General features: G+C 36.5%; 1 protein-coding gene across 1 annotated transcript in view; it reads left to right on the forward strand.

The window, feature by feature from the left end:
• LOC129803090 (alsin homolog) overlaps positions 1-14,108 on the forward strand; it is a 69,810-nt gene extending 55,702 nt beyond the window's left edge. The window contains exons 2-5 of the mRNA XM_055849427.1: positions 107-128; positions 202-2,737; positions 7,933-9,611; positions 13,581-14,108. Coding sequence (XP_055705402.1) covers positions 215-2,737; positions 7,933-9,611; positions 13,581-13,947 — 4,569 coding nt within the window. The 5' untranslated portion in view covers positions 107-128; positions 202-214 and the 3' untranslated portion in view covers positions 13,948-14,108. The remainder of the gene's footprint in view (positions 1-106; positions 129-201; positions 2,738-7,932; positions 9,612-13,580) is intronic.
• Positions 14,109-17,504: the final 3,396 nt, after the last annotated feature.

Raw genomic sequence — 17,504 nt, forward strand, 5'->3', positions numbered from 1 at the left:
TGGAAAATTCTCAGGATTAAATCATATCCGAGCTTTTGTGGTTGGGGAGGGTGTCAGTGACATATCAATAAAGTGAGATAAGATGTGCAAGTTATCTGGTGGATTCGGTGGAATAGATGAGTATTCAAGTGAGTACAGAGAGGATTGAGGATTCTTAAAGTATGAGTCATAGCAATGAGGGCTCATTGTTTTCTTCTGCAGAGTAATCCTCAAGATGTACTTTACACTGCATCATGATGGGGGTACACCAATAAGGGTGGAGTATGGCAGTGGCAGGGATTATGCCATTAGGCTCTGTGCTGTTCGCAATCGCGTTTGTGTCCTGACATCGAAGCTGGAATTGCTCTGTGGGGATCTCGAAGTAGAGACCAGTAGGTTGAGTGTGCGTCTAGTGAAGGGTAATGTTGTGGATGTGGATAGTGATGGGAATGAGATTTTCATCGTGGACACAAGTGGGATTGTCTGGAGTAGCAAATGGGGTGTGATTGAGAAGGAAGAAATGTCTTGGCATGAGATTCCCATACCCAATCCCCGGACATGCTCTCATGGCATGAGGAATGTCAATGAGAGTATCAGGGTTGTGAGTGTTAATTGCAATCAGGATGGTGTACTATTTACCACGTGCAATAGAGAATTATTTGCAATGGGAGACTTTGGGGAGATTGTCAATTCGGATATTCCGGTGTTAGTGGAATGTTTCCGGGGTCTGAAGATCCTGCAAGTGGCCACAGGGGAGAATTTTGCCGTAGTGCTGACCCATAAGCGTCTGCATACTGAACATTCTGGTCAGGACAATGTGAGCGATGCTAGTGATATCAGTGAGGGATTTCTCTGTGTGGATTGTCCAAAGTGTGTCCCGGATATCAATCACCATCTGACAGTGCATGCAAAGGCCTGTGGGATCAGCAAGAGTACCACAGAGACTTCAATGGCATCAAGTCCTTGCCTCTCAGATACTCTGGACAACGAAGAGCTCAGTGCCTCCGCAACAGCTGAGGAGACTCAAAAGAGCTCAGTGACGCATCTTAAAATCCACAAGGATGCAGCTATAAATTTCCTATTGGATCTCTCCCTGTCCAGTGAAGATTATTTGATTGAGGCGGGAAAGCAGACAAAATTGCTCAAGGAGAATGTCACAAATATCACGACAATGGTGTATGAGGGCGTTAGGACACTGTCCAGGCACATGAGTGGCTCAGATAACAATGATACTCTCGTGGAAGAGGCCAATGCCACAGCAAATGGCGAGGTGAGTGTCTCAGAAACTTCCAGTGTAGATTTGGGCAGTACTGTGGATCTTCATTCGGATTCTGGGGCTGAGGGCAGAGTGGGAAAGTTAGCACGCTTGGGAGCTTCCCTCCTGGCCACGGAAGTTTGGTGCTTCGGAAGTATTAATAGAGGGCAACTCGGTACGGGAGATCATATCAAAAGGGCAAGAATTAATGCCGTCCTGGGACTTGGAGGACAAGGAGTTGTCCGGATTGACAGTGGAAAGGAACATAGTATGGCATTGACTCTCGATGGACGTCTCTATCTCTGGGGCAATAATGTCCATAGGCAAATTTCCCGGGAAGATGTTGAGGATTTTAGTTTTCCGCGACGCTTCCAGATTGTCAGTGACAGCAATGTCTTAGCAGCTGCCTGTGGTGCTAAGCATTCGGCCATTGTGATGAATGACCTGACAGTTCATGAGCAGAGTGATCATCAGGAAGACAATAAAACATCCGGAGTATCACCATTTCCCAAAACAGCCCGAGATATCGTTGACAGGGAAGCTCAAACAGGATCCGTTGAACCTGTTCTGGCTTCCGGAAGTTTCACACTATTCAATCACATTGTTTTCGGAGCGATAGCCAAGCATCTCACGGCTGAACAGAAGTTCCTCCAGGATGCTCTAGTGGCCTACAATTGCATCCTAAAGCCCTTTCTAAAGCGCATCAATAGCATCGCTTTTAGTCAGATCTTCGATGGACTCTGTCAGAATTATCTCAGTATTGTCCATGTGGCTGCACTAAATGTCCGAAGTTTATTGGAATTTGGACATGGCAGGATCACCTGCACGGATATTATTGCCCTAAACAATTGCCCAGAAATGATTGCCCTCTACCGAAACTATACGAAAAATTTTTGTGAAATTCTGTGCATCAGAGGCTTTCCGACAATTGAAATGCTCACGGAAAAGTCTCCCAAGGAGATTCATAAAATCCTCTTTAGGCCATTCAGAAGGGTCTGGGCATTCATTGACATGATCTATGATCTTGTGGCAATTGAACCAGTAGAAGCCAATCGGCAGCATCTCGATGAGAGGAGAACAATGTGGGAGAAATTCTCCAATGAAAAAGATCTGGCAATTGAGGAAGCTGAGAGAAGTCTGCGATTTTGGGAGATTAATCAAAAAACACCTCTAGCCAAACTCCAATCGCCAGATCGAAGGCTAATTCTGGATTCCAAAGAGTTGAGTCTCAAGAGAAATCAAAGTGCACGATTTTCCAATCAGTGGTTCATCCTCTTTTCGGATTCACTGTGTTCAATGACTGGCCATCTTACCATACATCCACTGAGAACTCTGTGGATAGCATCGATACCAGATGGAGAGACCAGAAAATTCGCACTGAAAGTGGTGACTCCTGAGGAAACCCTAATTCTCTGTGCCCAGAATCACGAGGACAAAATAATGTGGTTGGATGGGATTGAAAATGGCATCAGAAATTGCTTCGGAAGAGTACCAAAGTCAAAGGTGAGTGAAAGCACTAATTTATCTCACTCCAAAGTGGGCAGTTTAAAAGCTGCCTATTTAATGATATAATTGATATTGTCAAAGCACTCAATTATCAGCTAAAGTGTTACTTTGTGGTTCAATCACTCTTGCGGCAGCATTTAACTGCGATGGCCATTTATGTGCCCCACAAGAGTTATTCAATTTCATCATTTAAGTAGCAAATTAACAGAATATTCCAACTTCCATTAACGGGTATTTTACCTCCAGTCCCTCCAGTGAACTTTAATGCAATTTCCATGTACATCTTTGCCCTTCTATTACACAATTTTATCATTGAGAAAATCGCAGTACAGGAAATTTGATAAACAATCAATTTTACAAGAGATGCAATATGAGCCATCCTTGTTAAAATTGATTGCGCATTGAAAAGCACTGATTTTGCCTATTTTTGGGAAATTGAATATTTATATAGGGTAAGTGTGCCAAATTCCGGCCAGATTGCAATTCCGGCCACCTTTTTTATTCCTCGAATTTCCATGAAGTTTTAGTTTTTATATATATAACTCTAGATCTAGAGATTATACAATGCAAAAGAAAAACAGAAAATGTAATTTGCAATTTTTTGTAAAAAAAAGCTATGTTTACATTTTTATTCATTTTAAAATGTAGGGGAGACCGGGGAGGTTTGGGACAGGGGTAGTATGGGACGAGGCGATTTTTTTTATTAATTTATTGAAACAAATGGGATTTAACCACTACTCAATCGTAAGCAATATTAAGATGTATCTTGACTAAAAGAATGGATATCTTCAGTTTTATTGCTTAAATTCTATTAACATTTTTTCAAAAATTGATAAAAATTGTATATTTTGACGTTTCAGTTTTCCTCTTTGTATTTTATATCAGCTATTTATATAATCAAAACTTTTCTAGCTCATTAGCTTTTTATAAAAGTTCCCGTGATCGTACACTCTTGTTTTTTACTTAAAGGTTTTAAATACCAAAACTACCCACGGGAATGTTTGGGACACCTGAAAGGGGATGAATGGGACGTTGATTTTTGACAAGATTGTAGGTGACGTGTAATTTTTTATTGTCAAAATGAAGAGTAATGCCCGGTATCTACTGGAAATCTCCCTCTTGTGCAAACTTTAACGGTTCAGCAGTTCCCCACAGAGACAATTAAACCATCAATGTCTTGGGAATCAATAATTTTTTCTCCTGTTGATATTCGACCTTTGTCCAATCCCATTAAAAACTATTTACTCGAAAATGTCTCGAGCAGTATCCTCTACAATTCTCACAAGTTCCTCAGAAAAGGCAAGGCAAGAGATCATCTAGATAAACAAGGAAAAACAGTTGCTATGCAATTGTCGTAAAATCAAACAGGAATCCACCTATGAGTTCAAAACTAAAAGTGTCATAAGAATCTACTCGCCTGAGGAATTTGATGATCATGATTGCAATATTTAGCATAAAAAAGCAAAGAAAGGTAGTTGGAAAATAAGAAGAAAATACTTTAAATAAGTGAATGACAAAAAATGACTCTATTGTACCAAAGAGATTGATATTAATTTTAAAGTATGAAATAAAAGATTAAACATTTTTATTTCTGTTAGAAATATTTTTAATCTAGTTTTTAAAATTAATTAACATGCTTCAATAATGCAAATTATTCGAGAAAAAACGCGTCCCAAACATCCCCTTTTGCGTCCCACACTGCCCCACATCGGGGAGGTTTGGGACAATGCGTCAAGTTAAATGTTTTATCTTCTCAAAGAAAATTCAGTTGTTTTCCAAGTTTTATCGAGTACTTTTTATAAAGTCAATACCCATAAGTATCCCATAGACCGCATAAAATTGTTATACACTATCGTGATTTTTTGGAATACTGTCTCAAAGTCAAAACATGAAAAAGTGTCCCAAACCTCCCCGTTCTCCCCTACTAAGAATGATTTTGGAGAAAATAAAGACGATAAATTGTTAACAAGTTTCCAAGCAACACTCCTTAAGAAAAAGGGATAAAAAAAATCAATTTGTATTAAAAATATTACATTTCAAATTTGATATTTTGGCGCTTGCATGCAACTATGCCGAAATTTGGCCCACTTCCCCTAGGAACCGATATGATAAAAACCTTAAGAGTCAACTTTTAAGTTCACCAGCTCACCGCCGATTTTTAATGATTTATAAATCACGCAAAAGTCGCCCGAAGCAGCCTGAGTAATACAACTGTTCAGTTATAGGTTCATAATCGATTGAAAACCGATTCAGACTTGTCAGAAATTTCAAGACCTTTCCAACAAAACTAAAGGTGACCCCTTTGGTTAAAAAATGCGTTCTCTAGAATCATTTTAACATTTAAGCTTGAAAAATCGTTATTATAAATGATTCAACTGTATTTCGAGACCGGGGAAGAATTAGTCAGGGGTAGATTTAAAGAAAAGAATTTTATACTTCTCCGTAGAAAGAATATTGAGCAAAGTATAATCTTTATTTACACAGAAAAAAATATTTCGTAAAAATGTTCGTAAATGTTTGTGAATTTCTTTGGGGGATTTATGAAATGCTCGTGAATCGTATAACCCACAAACAACATGTTCGTAAAAGTTTGTACATTTTTTACAAACAATATTCGTAACATGATCACTTGACGAGCATTTTTTGTACTTTTACAAACATTTGTTCGTAAATGTTCGTAAACACACAAAAATGTTGGTAAAATTTTGTCATTTGTTCGTAAATGTTTGTTTTCCTGTCGAACATCTTACGAACATTTACAAATAAATGACAAAATTTTACGAATATTTTTTGTGTGTTTACGAACATTTCGTCGGTTCCAAAGAAGACTATTGTAAGTCTAAAATGTAAACTTTACAGGAGAGAGCTTTAAAATTTGACAACTAAAACTTATTTTTATTAATTTCACTGCAATTAATATACTTTTAGCTTTTGAAACTATTGTATCATACTTCTTTTATGCTGGGATAGCCTGTCTTCCAGACGTTGGATGGTTTTCCCAACATAAATCCTGTCACATTCACATGGTATTGAGTATACTTGTTGTATATTGTATCATACTTACGCATTGAATATCTTCTGGTTAACGCTGCTTTTAAGTTATTTACAGTAAAATTGCGGGCTAAAAACTCGATAATCGGGCACGCTGATTTTCAGTTTTTTTCTTGTAACTTTTCCAGAAATATCTTAATCAATATAAAATTTTGTGGGGATGTAGATCTAAGGTTTCTGCATCCAATGATACCATCTTTTTATACTATTGTAAATAGACTTACAATAGTCTTCTTCGGAGCCGGCGATTTACGAACAAATGCTTGTAAAAGTACAAAAAATGTTCGTCAAATGATCATGTTACGAACAATGTTTGTCAAAAAGTACAAACTTTTACGAACTTCTTTGTGGGTTATACGATTCACGAGCATTTTGTAACTCCCACGGAATTCACCAACACTTACGAATATTTTTACAAAATATTTTTTCTGTGTAGAGTAATTAACTCCCTCCCTACTCATTGAAATATTTATCAGTTTGGCCTAAATACGATTTTCACTAATTAGGCGAAGAATAAAAAAAAATAATTTTGAGCTAATTTTGCCCTGGGTAGGGATTCTCTATAGAAGTTATCGATTCACCAAGAAAATTGACGATTCACCAAAATTGCAAAAATAGTACTCCCTCCGTTCTGAAATTAATCGTGCGTTTGGGAAAAATTCATGTTCTGAAATAAGTCATAGGGGGAAGTGGGGCACCTTTGAAATTGGGATTTTCCTACTATGTTTAAGGGGAATTGAGTTATATCATAATGTGGTTTAGCTTCTCAATCTGTTTGTGCAGCTAAATTATTTCACGATAAGGTTTAACTTTATTTAAAAATAGGTGAAAAATCCCAATTTCAAAAGTGCCCCACTTCCCCCTATCGTGAAATAAATTAGGTGCACAAACAGATTGAGAAGCTAAATCATATTATGATATAGGGTAAGTGTGCCAAATTACGGCATAGTTGCAAATAAGCACTGAAGTTGTAAGTTTGAAATGCAATATTTTTAATTCATATTGATATTTTTTGTTACTTCCTTTTCGGGAGGGTTGTGTGGAAACTTGAAGACTAGTTTATCATCTTTGTTTTCCTTAAATCACTTCCCAAAATATTTAAAAATTAATAATAATATGTACATTGATTTGGGTAGTATTCCGGCCACCTTGAGTGAAATACCGGCCACCTTTTTTCTGACAACCTTTTGTGAAGCAACGGATAGAAAATTTCAAAACGTCAAACGGAACGAGTTTAATATTTAGTTTAATACGTTTATATGACCGACAAGCTCTGAGATCTTCCGCGTAATTTGTCCTGAAGACCTGAAGAGTAGCATCTCAAATTTACGCGCAGATTCCCGTAGCAATTTGCCCTTCCTGAACTCTTCCAATGCCTTTTCCACATCATCATTTTCATAGAAGCGATGGTTTTCATCTCTGGACATTGTAGAACTCAGAAATTGAAAAAAAAACAACATAAAATGAATAAGAAATGTAGGAAAGCAAAAGATGTTGACGGAATAGGCAACACTACCTCACCGGAGAGACGCTCACAAAGTATATACTTTTTTACGCGAAATACAGGATCCAGGTGGGAAATTTCACCCGAAATTTAAAGATTGATTTACTATTAACATAAACAGAAACAATCTTTAATGAAAACTAATCAATTTTCACGAAAAACACCGAAGGAAAACCTTTTGCACTTTACCACGAATCGTAAGACTGCTAGAAACACAATCGATCTGTCACATTTTTTTAAGACTCTTTTCACACTGAGTTTTTACAACACAATTTAAATTCAAATTATACCTAAAATTTAACGGTCTTTGTGTTTATAAATCCTAAAATGAATAAATATTTAAAAGCAAAATGAATTCATTGACTATTTGAAGATTACATACATAATTTTAATTAATTTATTTGCATGGCCGAAATTACACTCAAAGTGGCCGAAATTAGAAGCTGGCTGAAATTTGGCACACTTCCCCTATAGGTCCGTTCCGTCCCTATTTGAATTTGGCTCATTGTATATCTCATTGGACTGCGGAATAAGCTTTTCTTAATTAATAAATGAAATTGGAAAAAATATTTCATCCATATTCATCTGCGAGATATTTTTGGGCGATCTTACCTTATACCTTATCGCTTCTGTCCAGGTACCTCAGTATCGAAATGCCAGTTACACATTTAGTGAGAAACACTCGAGATTCCCAGGAGCCAAGTATTTTGGCCGCTGGTATGTTGGAAGTATGCATGGAATCGGGCATTTAGAGATGGCAGACGGGAGAGTGTTCAATGGGCAGATGAGCGGAGGTGAGATTCATGGCTACGGTCGGATGTTCACACCAAGTGTTGGCATTTACGAGGGAGATTTTGAGCATGGGAAGTACAGTGGCTATGGAGTGCTTGAGCATCAGAATAAGACTACTTACGAAGGGAACTTCCGGGAGGGACTGTATCATGGGCATGGAACTTTAATCACAGATCAATTTACATACGTTGGGGAGTTCAGTGGAGGAGCAAGGCATGGATATGGCGTGCTAGATGATAATGCTACAGGTGACAAGTATATGGGGATGTTTGTGGATGGCAAAAAAGCTGGACTGGGAATTTGTGTGACGATGTGCGGAGACTATTTTGAGGGGAATTTCATGAATGATGCTCTAGCTGGCGAGGGAGTTGCTAGCTTTGAGAATAATTCCTATTTTGAGGGAGAGATGACACTAAATGGACCGACTGGGAAAGGGAGTTTTTTCGTGGGAGTGACAGAGAAGAAATCCAGTGATTTTCGGATTGATTCTGATGGTGACTTTCGGGAAATTGAAGGCACTATTCTCTCGGGGAATTTGTCTGGAAGTTGGTCAGACGTTAAAATCACAAATGGTACTCTGTCGATGCAGCAGACTTTTCGGAAGTATTCAAAACTCTTGGGAAAGTATACTGTTGACAATGACAAGAAGTGGAGGAGTTTGTTTGAGGATTGGGAAGGACAGTTGTTTGGACATGACAAAAATCTGGACAATAAGCAAATCTGGAGTAAAATTGCTATCTTCATAACGAATTCCAAGGCAAAGGACAAGCTCAAATCCGAGGGTTTTGCCACAAAGAATACCTGTTTCTACCGAAAGACTGATCTTAGTGAGAGTCTCGATAAGATATCCGTGAAAAGTGGTGGATCTTTGGGCAGAACGTCTAAGAAGGGTCATATAGATCTTGGAGATGTCTTCAATCCAATTTCCTTGACTGGAAAGTTAAAATCCTCTGGGAGTTCAACAATAATGGATTTAGGGGCTTTTAGTCAGAGATTGGAGGAGAAATTTGAAGGATTGGACACTCCTCAGACATTCACTAGTTGCGACAGCAGATCATCCACAAGATCTAAAAATCCTACCCTGGATTACATCCCCAACTTTGGCATCACAAAATGTGACCCAGAAGACCTTGAGGCTATCCGGGAGTATCTCCGGGAAGCCTTCAAGGATCTCAATCATCCCCTGGGTGTGCTCAATTCCAAGATCTCTCATTGCTTCTACTCCACTTATGGATGCTGGAAGTTCAAGCCAACGGCTATCCTTCATCAGCACGCAATGATGGAATGGGAGTCCATTTGTCGGAGGATCTATTCCAGCATTTGCAGGATGTTCCCTGCTCTGCCGCAGGATTTATCCTTTAGGAACCTCCTCTATCCCATTCTCTTATCTGAAGGCATCTATTCTCTTCTATTCGTCCTCTATGCCAGCAAATGCAGCCACAAGGATGAACTGTACAGACAGAGAATGATTGGCTGCGACAGGAAGACTGACCATGAACTGGCTATCTTTTTGCGAGTGGACACGTGAGTAGACTATTTTATTTCATTTTCTGATGAGTTTTACAATTCTCTAGCGATTGTTTCTTGTTATTCAAAATTGAGGAAAAAATATCATTCCAATCTATTTGCAATCTACACAAAATCTGAAAATCAGGGACAGATTCAGTGTATCATTTTTTTTATAAACACTTTAAGTGAAAATATTCGCAGCAAGTTTATGAAAATGCGATTCAATTCTTACATGAGAAATCTCATTAGCGAGAAAGATTCGCTATAAAGGACATTGGGCAAAAATGTATGGGAGTTGGTCTATGTGGCGATCACAAATAGGACTAGGCGCATTTTATTGATAATGGTGTAGGATGTAAAACTACCGAGACCCAGGACGATATTCGCAGGGAGTCCTTGTAAAAACGTCTTTATCCTTTCGAAAACATACTATTTTGACATCGCATTACTCAAGATCGGCTGCACCGATTACGATGAAATTCGATATGGTGTCAATGTATGACTTAAGCTATTTATTCATGGTTAGTACCCCCTCCCTCCACCCCTCCTTCCAGTAGCCCCAATACAAAATGTGGACTTTTTTCATTATAACTTTCCTGCAAGAAGAAGTAGAAAGCTGAAACTTGGTATGGGTTCAAGGTTTATGAAATGTTTCTTAACCATGTATATAGACACCTTCCCCCTCCACTCCTTCTTATAGCCCCCATACAAAATAATGACTTTTTCCACTATAACTCCTCTGTGAAAAGAAGTAGAACTCAGAAACTTGACACAGGATCAAGGGCAATGGAAGGCTCTTTAACCGTGTATGTATACGTTTCCCCCCAACACTCCTTCCAGCAGTCCCCATACAAAATGAAGACTTTTTCCACTATAACTCCTCTCTGAGAAGAAATAGAAAGCTGGAATTCGGCATGGGAACAAGGTTTATGGAAGGCTATTCAGTCAGATAAAATCTGGTTACGATTTCAAAAGAAAATAAATAAATAAATCACAATTAGAAAAATAAGTCAAAATATCTAATGTTTCTACTGAATTCGATGAATTCAATGAGTCCATATTTCTCTCTATAACACATGAAATGTATCAGAGATACATATTATAAGATCATTAAAATTGGTTGAATAGTTTCGAAACTTAAATTCTTATTATTTGAAAACTTCGATGACCTGTAGGGGAATTCTGTAATTTTCGTGGCATTGTCACACGTGAGTTCGAAACCTGACAATGCCAATCGAGCTTTTTTTGTCATATCATATGAGTTCGAAAATGCAATTCATTGAATTTTTAATGAAATCCCTTTACCTTATGATTTTGTGCAAATACAGTACATCTTCGTTGATTTGTTTAAAAAAAATTCATTGTAATTTGAATTGCCAGAAATCTCAAATCTGTGACTTCTGACAATGCCACGTGAGCTGAAATGGCAATGTTACGGCTACAGAATCGCATTTTCGAACTTCGCTGTTTCATTGCCATGAAACAGCGGCTTCTCTTCAAGAAGCCTTAAGACCTAGGGCAGGATTTGGGAATATTTCTGGAGGAATTTTTCCCTAGAGGCATTCATTTGCCGGACTGCAAGGTTGGGAATTTATTTCTAACCTTAGTTAAAACTCTCTCGAGGCACCCCCGGGGGTAGCCTACACAAGGGGGCATTACTGCCTTAAGCCCGGTGGCTCGAAAGAGCCGTTACTAGAGGCCGTGAAAACAGACGAGAGTCAGTCTAAACAGTGGAAGAATTTCCCAGAAAGTTCTCACCAGAGCAAGTGAATAATCTGACGGGATTCGGATTATTCTCTTCCTCTAGCTTCGGCTTTTCAGCTGTTTGGAGCCGAAACAACCACTTTTGCCCATTGTCCTTTACTTGTCCGACTTTCCATAAGCACATGTCCCAACTAGCAAATTAGCTGCCTTATAGAACCAAATACTTGAAATGATTTCATAATGATCTTCTAAACAGCTGACAGCGGAATTATAGGATAGATATAAAATTCTCATAAGAAGCGTAATACAATCTTACGAAACCCTTTTTATGAGATAATATTTCTCAAGAAAATATCTTCTATAATATTTTACTTACATCAAGCTCAAATGTGTTAATAAGAACAAAAGCCTTAAGAACTATTTTCTCATAAATCTTATTTCAAGGTGTGCTACAAATTCTTTTTATAGACTTTTTTTCAGTACAATCCTTTTCACGTGAAAATATTAGTTATTTTCTTAATGAAAATCAAAGTAGTCCTATTTTATCGATTTGCTCAATATTTTCTAGAGTCTTCTGTCATTTGTTTGCAATTATTACTTCCTAATTTATGAATAAAACCGGAAAACATATTAATTACGCTGTGAGTTTTCTATTAGGATATAAGAGCGCAATGAGTACAATATGGAAGAATATTAAAACTGCTATAAGATTCTCATATTTGCTCTGCAAATAGTCTTATAGAAGAATCTTAGACTTTCAGTACACTAGCATTTTTTTCCACGTGAAAAATATCATGATTTGCACAAAAAATTAAAGTAATCTACTTTTATCAGTTTGTATTATTATTTTTTTTTTAATTTTTTTTGTCCTACAGTGGCACTTGCACCTTTTTAATTTATTAAAAAAAATACCATGGGAGCATCCAAGAAGTATTTTCTCCTTCATTTTGGCTTGTACCGTTCTCAAAATACGATACTCTGCTTTTCTTAAACACCGCTTGTAGTGTTCCCGAATGAGTCTCAGTGACCCCCTTATATGTAAAAATGGCGCACTACTAAGATGCTCAGGAAGTTCTTTGAGCACTACAGACAAAGAATGTGAGGCATTCTTTGAGAAGATGCTGTAAAACTTAGTAATTTCTTTATTTCTTGATTATACACTCGTTATCACTATACCACAGCACATTTTCACCTTAAAACATTAGCAAAATACAGCGAATCTACTCTTATTGAATGAATTTGTCTGAAAAAACTTTGCAATTCAAACGCTGCATGCACAATGTCAACAACTTCCCCTGATTTCCCTTAAATTTGACTTGGATCTATTAAAGACTTGTAGCATGCTCATAGCAGTCTTTAAAATTTATAAATAAGCGTAAAATTCAGTCGAGACGAAGTTTGGAGGCATTTCTTCATATACCGATTGGATATTAATAAGGCAAAAGAAGACGCGTTCAGCAGATCATTTACAGGGACAATATGGATTTTCGTGGGTTCGCGGCACAGCTACAGCGACCATCTTTGTATCTCTAGGATGGCGGTAATGGTGAACTAATAAATTCCTAAACATGTTAAATTACATTAAAAAATTATTATTACATAGAATTACATAAATATATATAAAAGCGAAATTTTTTTTTGTGATTCATTTAAGTATTCTGATTATGGTCTTATAACAGGTTCATATCCGTTTATAATATTAAATTTATAGTATTGTATAAGCATTCTCTCAGAAGATATATAGATATTTTATAAGATTGTCTCATAGAACTCTTCAATTTGCTTTCACAGTAATACTTATAGAGTCACTTGAGCTCCTTAATGGTGCGCCACTTTTATATATAAAGGTCTCAACGACTATTTTAGGTAGTCAACAAGCGTTATTTAAGCAAATCTTTCTTTGAGATTTTCTGATAAGCCATGATTCGGGAATTCTATAAGACTATATTGAGAAAAAAATTGTTTCTTGGGGTTCGACTTTTTGAAAAGCATTTTAATTGTGATAATTTTTCTATTAATCCCTTGATTTTTTAAACTATTGAGGTTCTAATAAAATATTCCTTAAATCCCTTCATGGGGCAGAGATAAAGAAGAAATCGAAGAAATGTATTTATTCAGCTTAAAAATGCGTTTGAGTTTTACCAAGTGTCCGAAATTCCAAATTTTCATACAACGCCCTTTGCAATAGATTTTTTTAAGGTGTTTTAGACAAATTATACTAGGGCCTGATGCCTTGCAATTTTTAAGGAGTCATCGTAATCAGATTTTTGTTCCTGTCAGGGACCTAATGCCATTGATCAAGAGCACTTACTTTGAGGATGCCATTGGATGCCTGAAACAGGTGAAGGATAAGTACTGTCCCCTCGAAATGGTGAGTCTCATCGAGAAGACATTCCAGTTGCTGGAGGACGCAAAGAAGGAGTCAGTGGGTACGCAGTTGGCCCTAAATGCTGACAATACCATTCCTTTGGTGCTGTTTCTCGTGCTCAGAGCCAATATTCAGCATCTAGGTGCTGAAATTGCACTCCTGGAAGATCTTCTGGGAGCTGATTTTGAGGCCCTGATGCTCGGTTATACTGGATATTGCGTCACAACGCTCAAGGCGGCATATCAGCACATACTCAGTGATAAATTCTACCAGAACTGACCCGAATTCGACTCTGGGGCATTTTTTTCCTCTTCTTTGGTAAGTGATATTGTTGATTTGTTGTTCTGTTAATAGGTAAATTTGTATATTATTTCTCTGCTGAAAGAGAACAAAACATTGATGGAAAGAAAAATATAAAGAGAGTCCAGTTATTAAATAGACTTTTCCTTGTGTTTTTTTTATTCAGGGTTGTTTTCCTTTCTGAAGTTATATAATAATATATAAGTATTTACAATAGAAAAGGCGATATAAGAGTGTGATTATGATTTTTTTTTGTTTCTCTCTCTCAATTCTTTTTTGATATTACGTTTCCACAGTTTAATTCTAAATATCCTTTCTCTCGTACTTTCTCTCACATTCCCAATTGATACACAAGTTACAAATAAATAGAGGTAAAAGAAAAGAAAAAAAAGAAAACTCTGCTAAATTCTACGTTGTTCATATTGTGAAATCGATGGAGTTCACAATATATTTTTTTCCCATTTTGAGAGACAGTGCTAATTTTTTTCTTTTGCTTTAAAAAAAAATGCCATCGATGTCTCACATTCTCCTTCTAAAATATACTTCATTTCTTTTGTCACTCAATTTCTGTTCTACTTATTTTTGTGAGGGTGGAATTTTTTCTTCTTTTTTTTTACTTTGTATCAAAAATACTGTCAATTATTTTTATGTATTCTGTACATTGATGAAGACTTGCTGGAAAAGTTGTCTGTTGCATAAATGAGACGAGATTTCATGGAAAAGCATTCCATTAAAAGATTATTTGGAATTACAGTGTCTTGCAAAAGTAGAACATCTTTAAGATTATGCATTATTATAACTATTTGGCCCGTACTTTTTCTTTTTTTCACATTGTATTATTACACTGAGAAAAAGAGGGTGCGATTACTTTTTTTCCTCATAATTTTAACACTTTTTAGGTGTAAAAATATATCAACATATTTTAATGTTAATTTTACACCTTATTAAGGATAAAATTAACACGAAAAAGGGTTACTTTAAGCTCTAATACACCTAAAAAGGGTAATATTTACACCGATTTCGGATCAATGCTACAGGGTAAAATTAACATTTCCGGAATGTTATTTTAACTTTTTCTGATTTCTCTCAGTGTATTTATTATTTATTTATTTATTGGTTAATACGGTTGGTACAAGCTGAAAAGCAGTTTTTTTCACCGATTTGCCCAGGAGATTGCTCATCAACACTAATACGGCGGTGGACACTTATTTCTGAATTATATTTTTTGTAAATGTTTTATTTTTTAGTGTTTCTGGTTTCTCGAGTTTCGAACGATTGACGAGAGTTTCTCAATATGAGTTACCCCTTATTATGCACGAAGTTACGTATGAAAAGTTTAACATCGCGTTGATTTTGGTAATATTTTCCTTGATGCTCTTCCCTGATTTGAATTTTGGTGAACAAATCCTTTTCTTACATGATTAGGGGAAGAGCTCTTAATTTTGGACAGTTTATAAATTTGGACACTTTGCGGGTAAAATTGGACACTAAAAATAAATTGATTAAAAATATGAATTTTTATTACAGTATTTGATGAATAATGAATTCTATTTTAATCCTTTTAGAAGATTTTAACGCTGAGTTCGTAAAATTTTGAATGTTATTTGAATTAATACTAAATCTACTGAAATTTTTATATGTCTATCCCAAACATAACTGGTCAAATTGACCAGTATCATTGTATCAAGAGCCAGAAAACAGAAAAAATCAATCCATGGCAAGAGACGGGATTACGAGGTAAGTTGTGAGTATAATGTGCTCTCCCTATAAAGCTAAAGAGTGAGTTTGACCCCTCCATAAATTCTCATACGTAGCGACTTAGAGACGACCTTTTCCTTGAGCGGACGCTAGCCCACTGAAACTTCGTTTGCCGAAGCAACTCACTTTAAATTTGCATTCGGAAATATCGTTTCCCGTCAAATAATTTTGTCAGATATCTTTAAGATTTCTGCAGAAAATATCTACACCTCTGCAGAAAATCTGCCGAGAAATCTGTAGATATTCCTACGAATTTTATTTGGGCTTGGGACAAAATTCGTCAGAAATTTTACAAAAAAATGTTCATCAAATGATCATTTTACGAACAATGTGAAAAAAGTACAAAATTTTACGAACTTATTTGTGGGTTATACGATTCACGAGCATTTCGTAAGTCTGCCATAGGATTTCACAAACATTTACGAACAATTTTACAAATTTTTTTTTCTGTGTGTAGTTTTGTGGAATTTCAGGATGGCAGAACGTTTGAATTGCAATTTTATTGAGATAAATGTCCTTTTCATGAACTTGCTCACTTTTGTGTAACTCGTCGGTTTAAACGTTCGACTTTCCAACAGGTTTTTAGGTAAGTTCTCTCTGATATACCTTCGAATTGGGAAAGATAAAACCTCAACCAGAGAGTGCTCTCAAATCGGGAAAGGTTGTTACTGAACGAGAGGACTTACGACTTAAGCCGAGAGGCGGCTTAACCAAGCATGTGGCAAGTTAATTTTTTTATATGGAGCTATTTGAAGCCAATTTCTAAATTGATCATGGACTCAGCTCACAGTGCTCCAAAGAAAAAAATATTTAAACAAAAATTTAGTGTATTTATCGCTCCATACAAGGCTCCATACGGAAAGGTATCTTATAATACGGAAAAACTTCTCACTTTTTTGTTATTTAGTGTAACGGTCGCAAGTGCAAAAAAATTTCCATATAAATTTTAATCGAAGTATGAGAAAGTGGCTTCAAATTTCAGGCAACTTGCCAGGGGCGTGGGTTTAACGTAATTATAATAAAAACAATGATTTGAATAAATTCCCATCAGTTTCCCACTAACTAAGCCGTTTTTTGGCTTAAGCCGAGAAACGGATTAATCAGAAACTGATGGAAATGTAATCTTCGAATTCAGTTTCTTGTTTTCTTGTCTTCTTCTCAAAACCAAAAAGACTCAATTTTCTCCAAAGCTTTCGACCCTTCGGTATGGGTCTTCCTCAGTGGACTGAGAATGTTTTAATTAATTTAGATAATTTTTTTTGGACAATTTTAAGAGCTAAAAAGTCTTCTTTAAGCCTTGTTCCCATGCCATATTTCAGCTTTCTACCTCATCTCTGAAAGAAATCATAAGGTAAAGTGATCTCATTTTATGTGTGGGTTACCAGAATGGAGAGTGGAGGGAGGCGGTGGTATTCATTAATGAAAAGTTTATGTCATACACTGACCCTACCGAATTTCATCAAGATCGCTTTAGCAGTTCTTCAATTCGTTGTCAAAACTGGGATTTTTCGAAAGGATAAAAGCTTTTTTACAACGATTCTCAGCGTTTATCGTCCTGGTAGGTTCCAGCAATTTTTTAATCTTATATCAGTACCTACAAAATGCACCTAACTCTCGTTTGGGGCGATACCGGGACCAGATTTGACTATTATCCTTTCGCCTTTAAAAAATCAATAATTTTTATAAATTTTCCGATAATTTAGTTCCACAACTTTAGCAAGCCACTGTAAATTCTTTTCTTCAAAAATGTCTCTTGTTCATCGTCAAAGTCAAAAGAA

This window comes from Phlebotomus papatasi, chromosome 2 (assembly GCF_024763615.1).
Source record: "Phlebotomus papatasi isolate M1 chromosome 2, Ppap_2.1, whole genome shotgun sequence".
Taxonomy (NCBI): Eukaryota; Metazoa; Arthropoda; class Insecta; order Diptera; family Psychodidae; genus Phlebotomus; species Phlebotomus papatasi.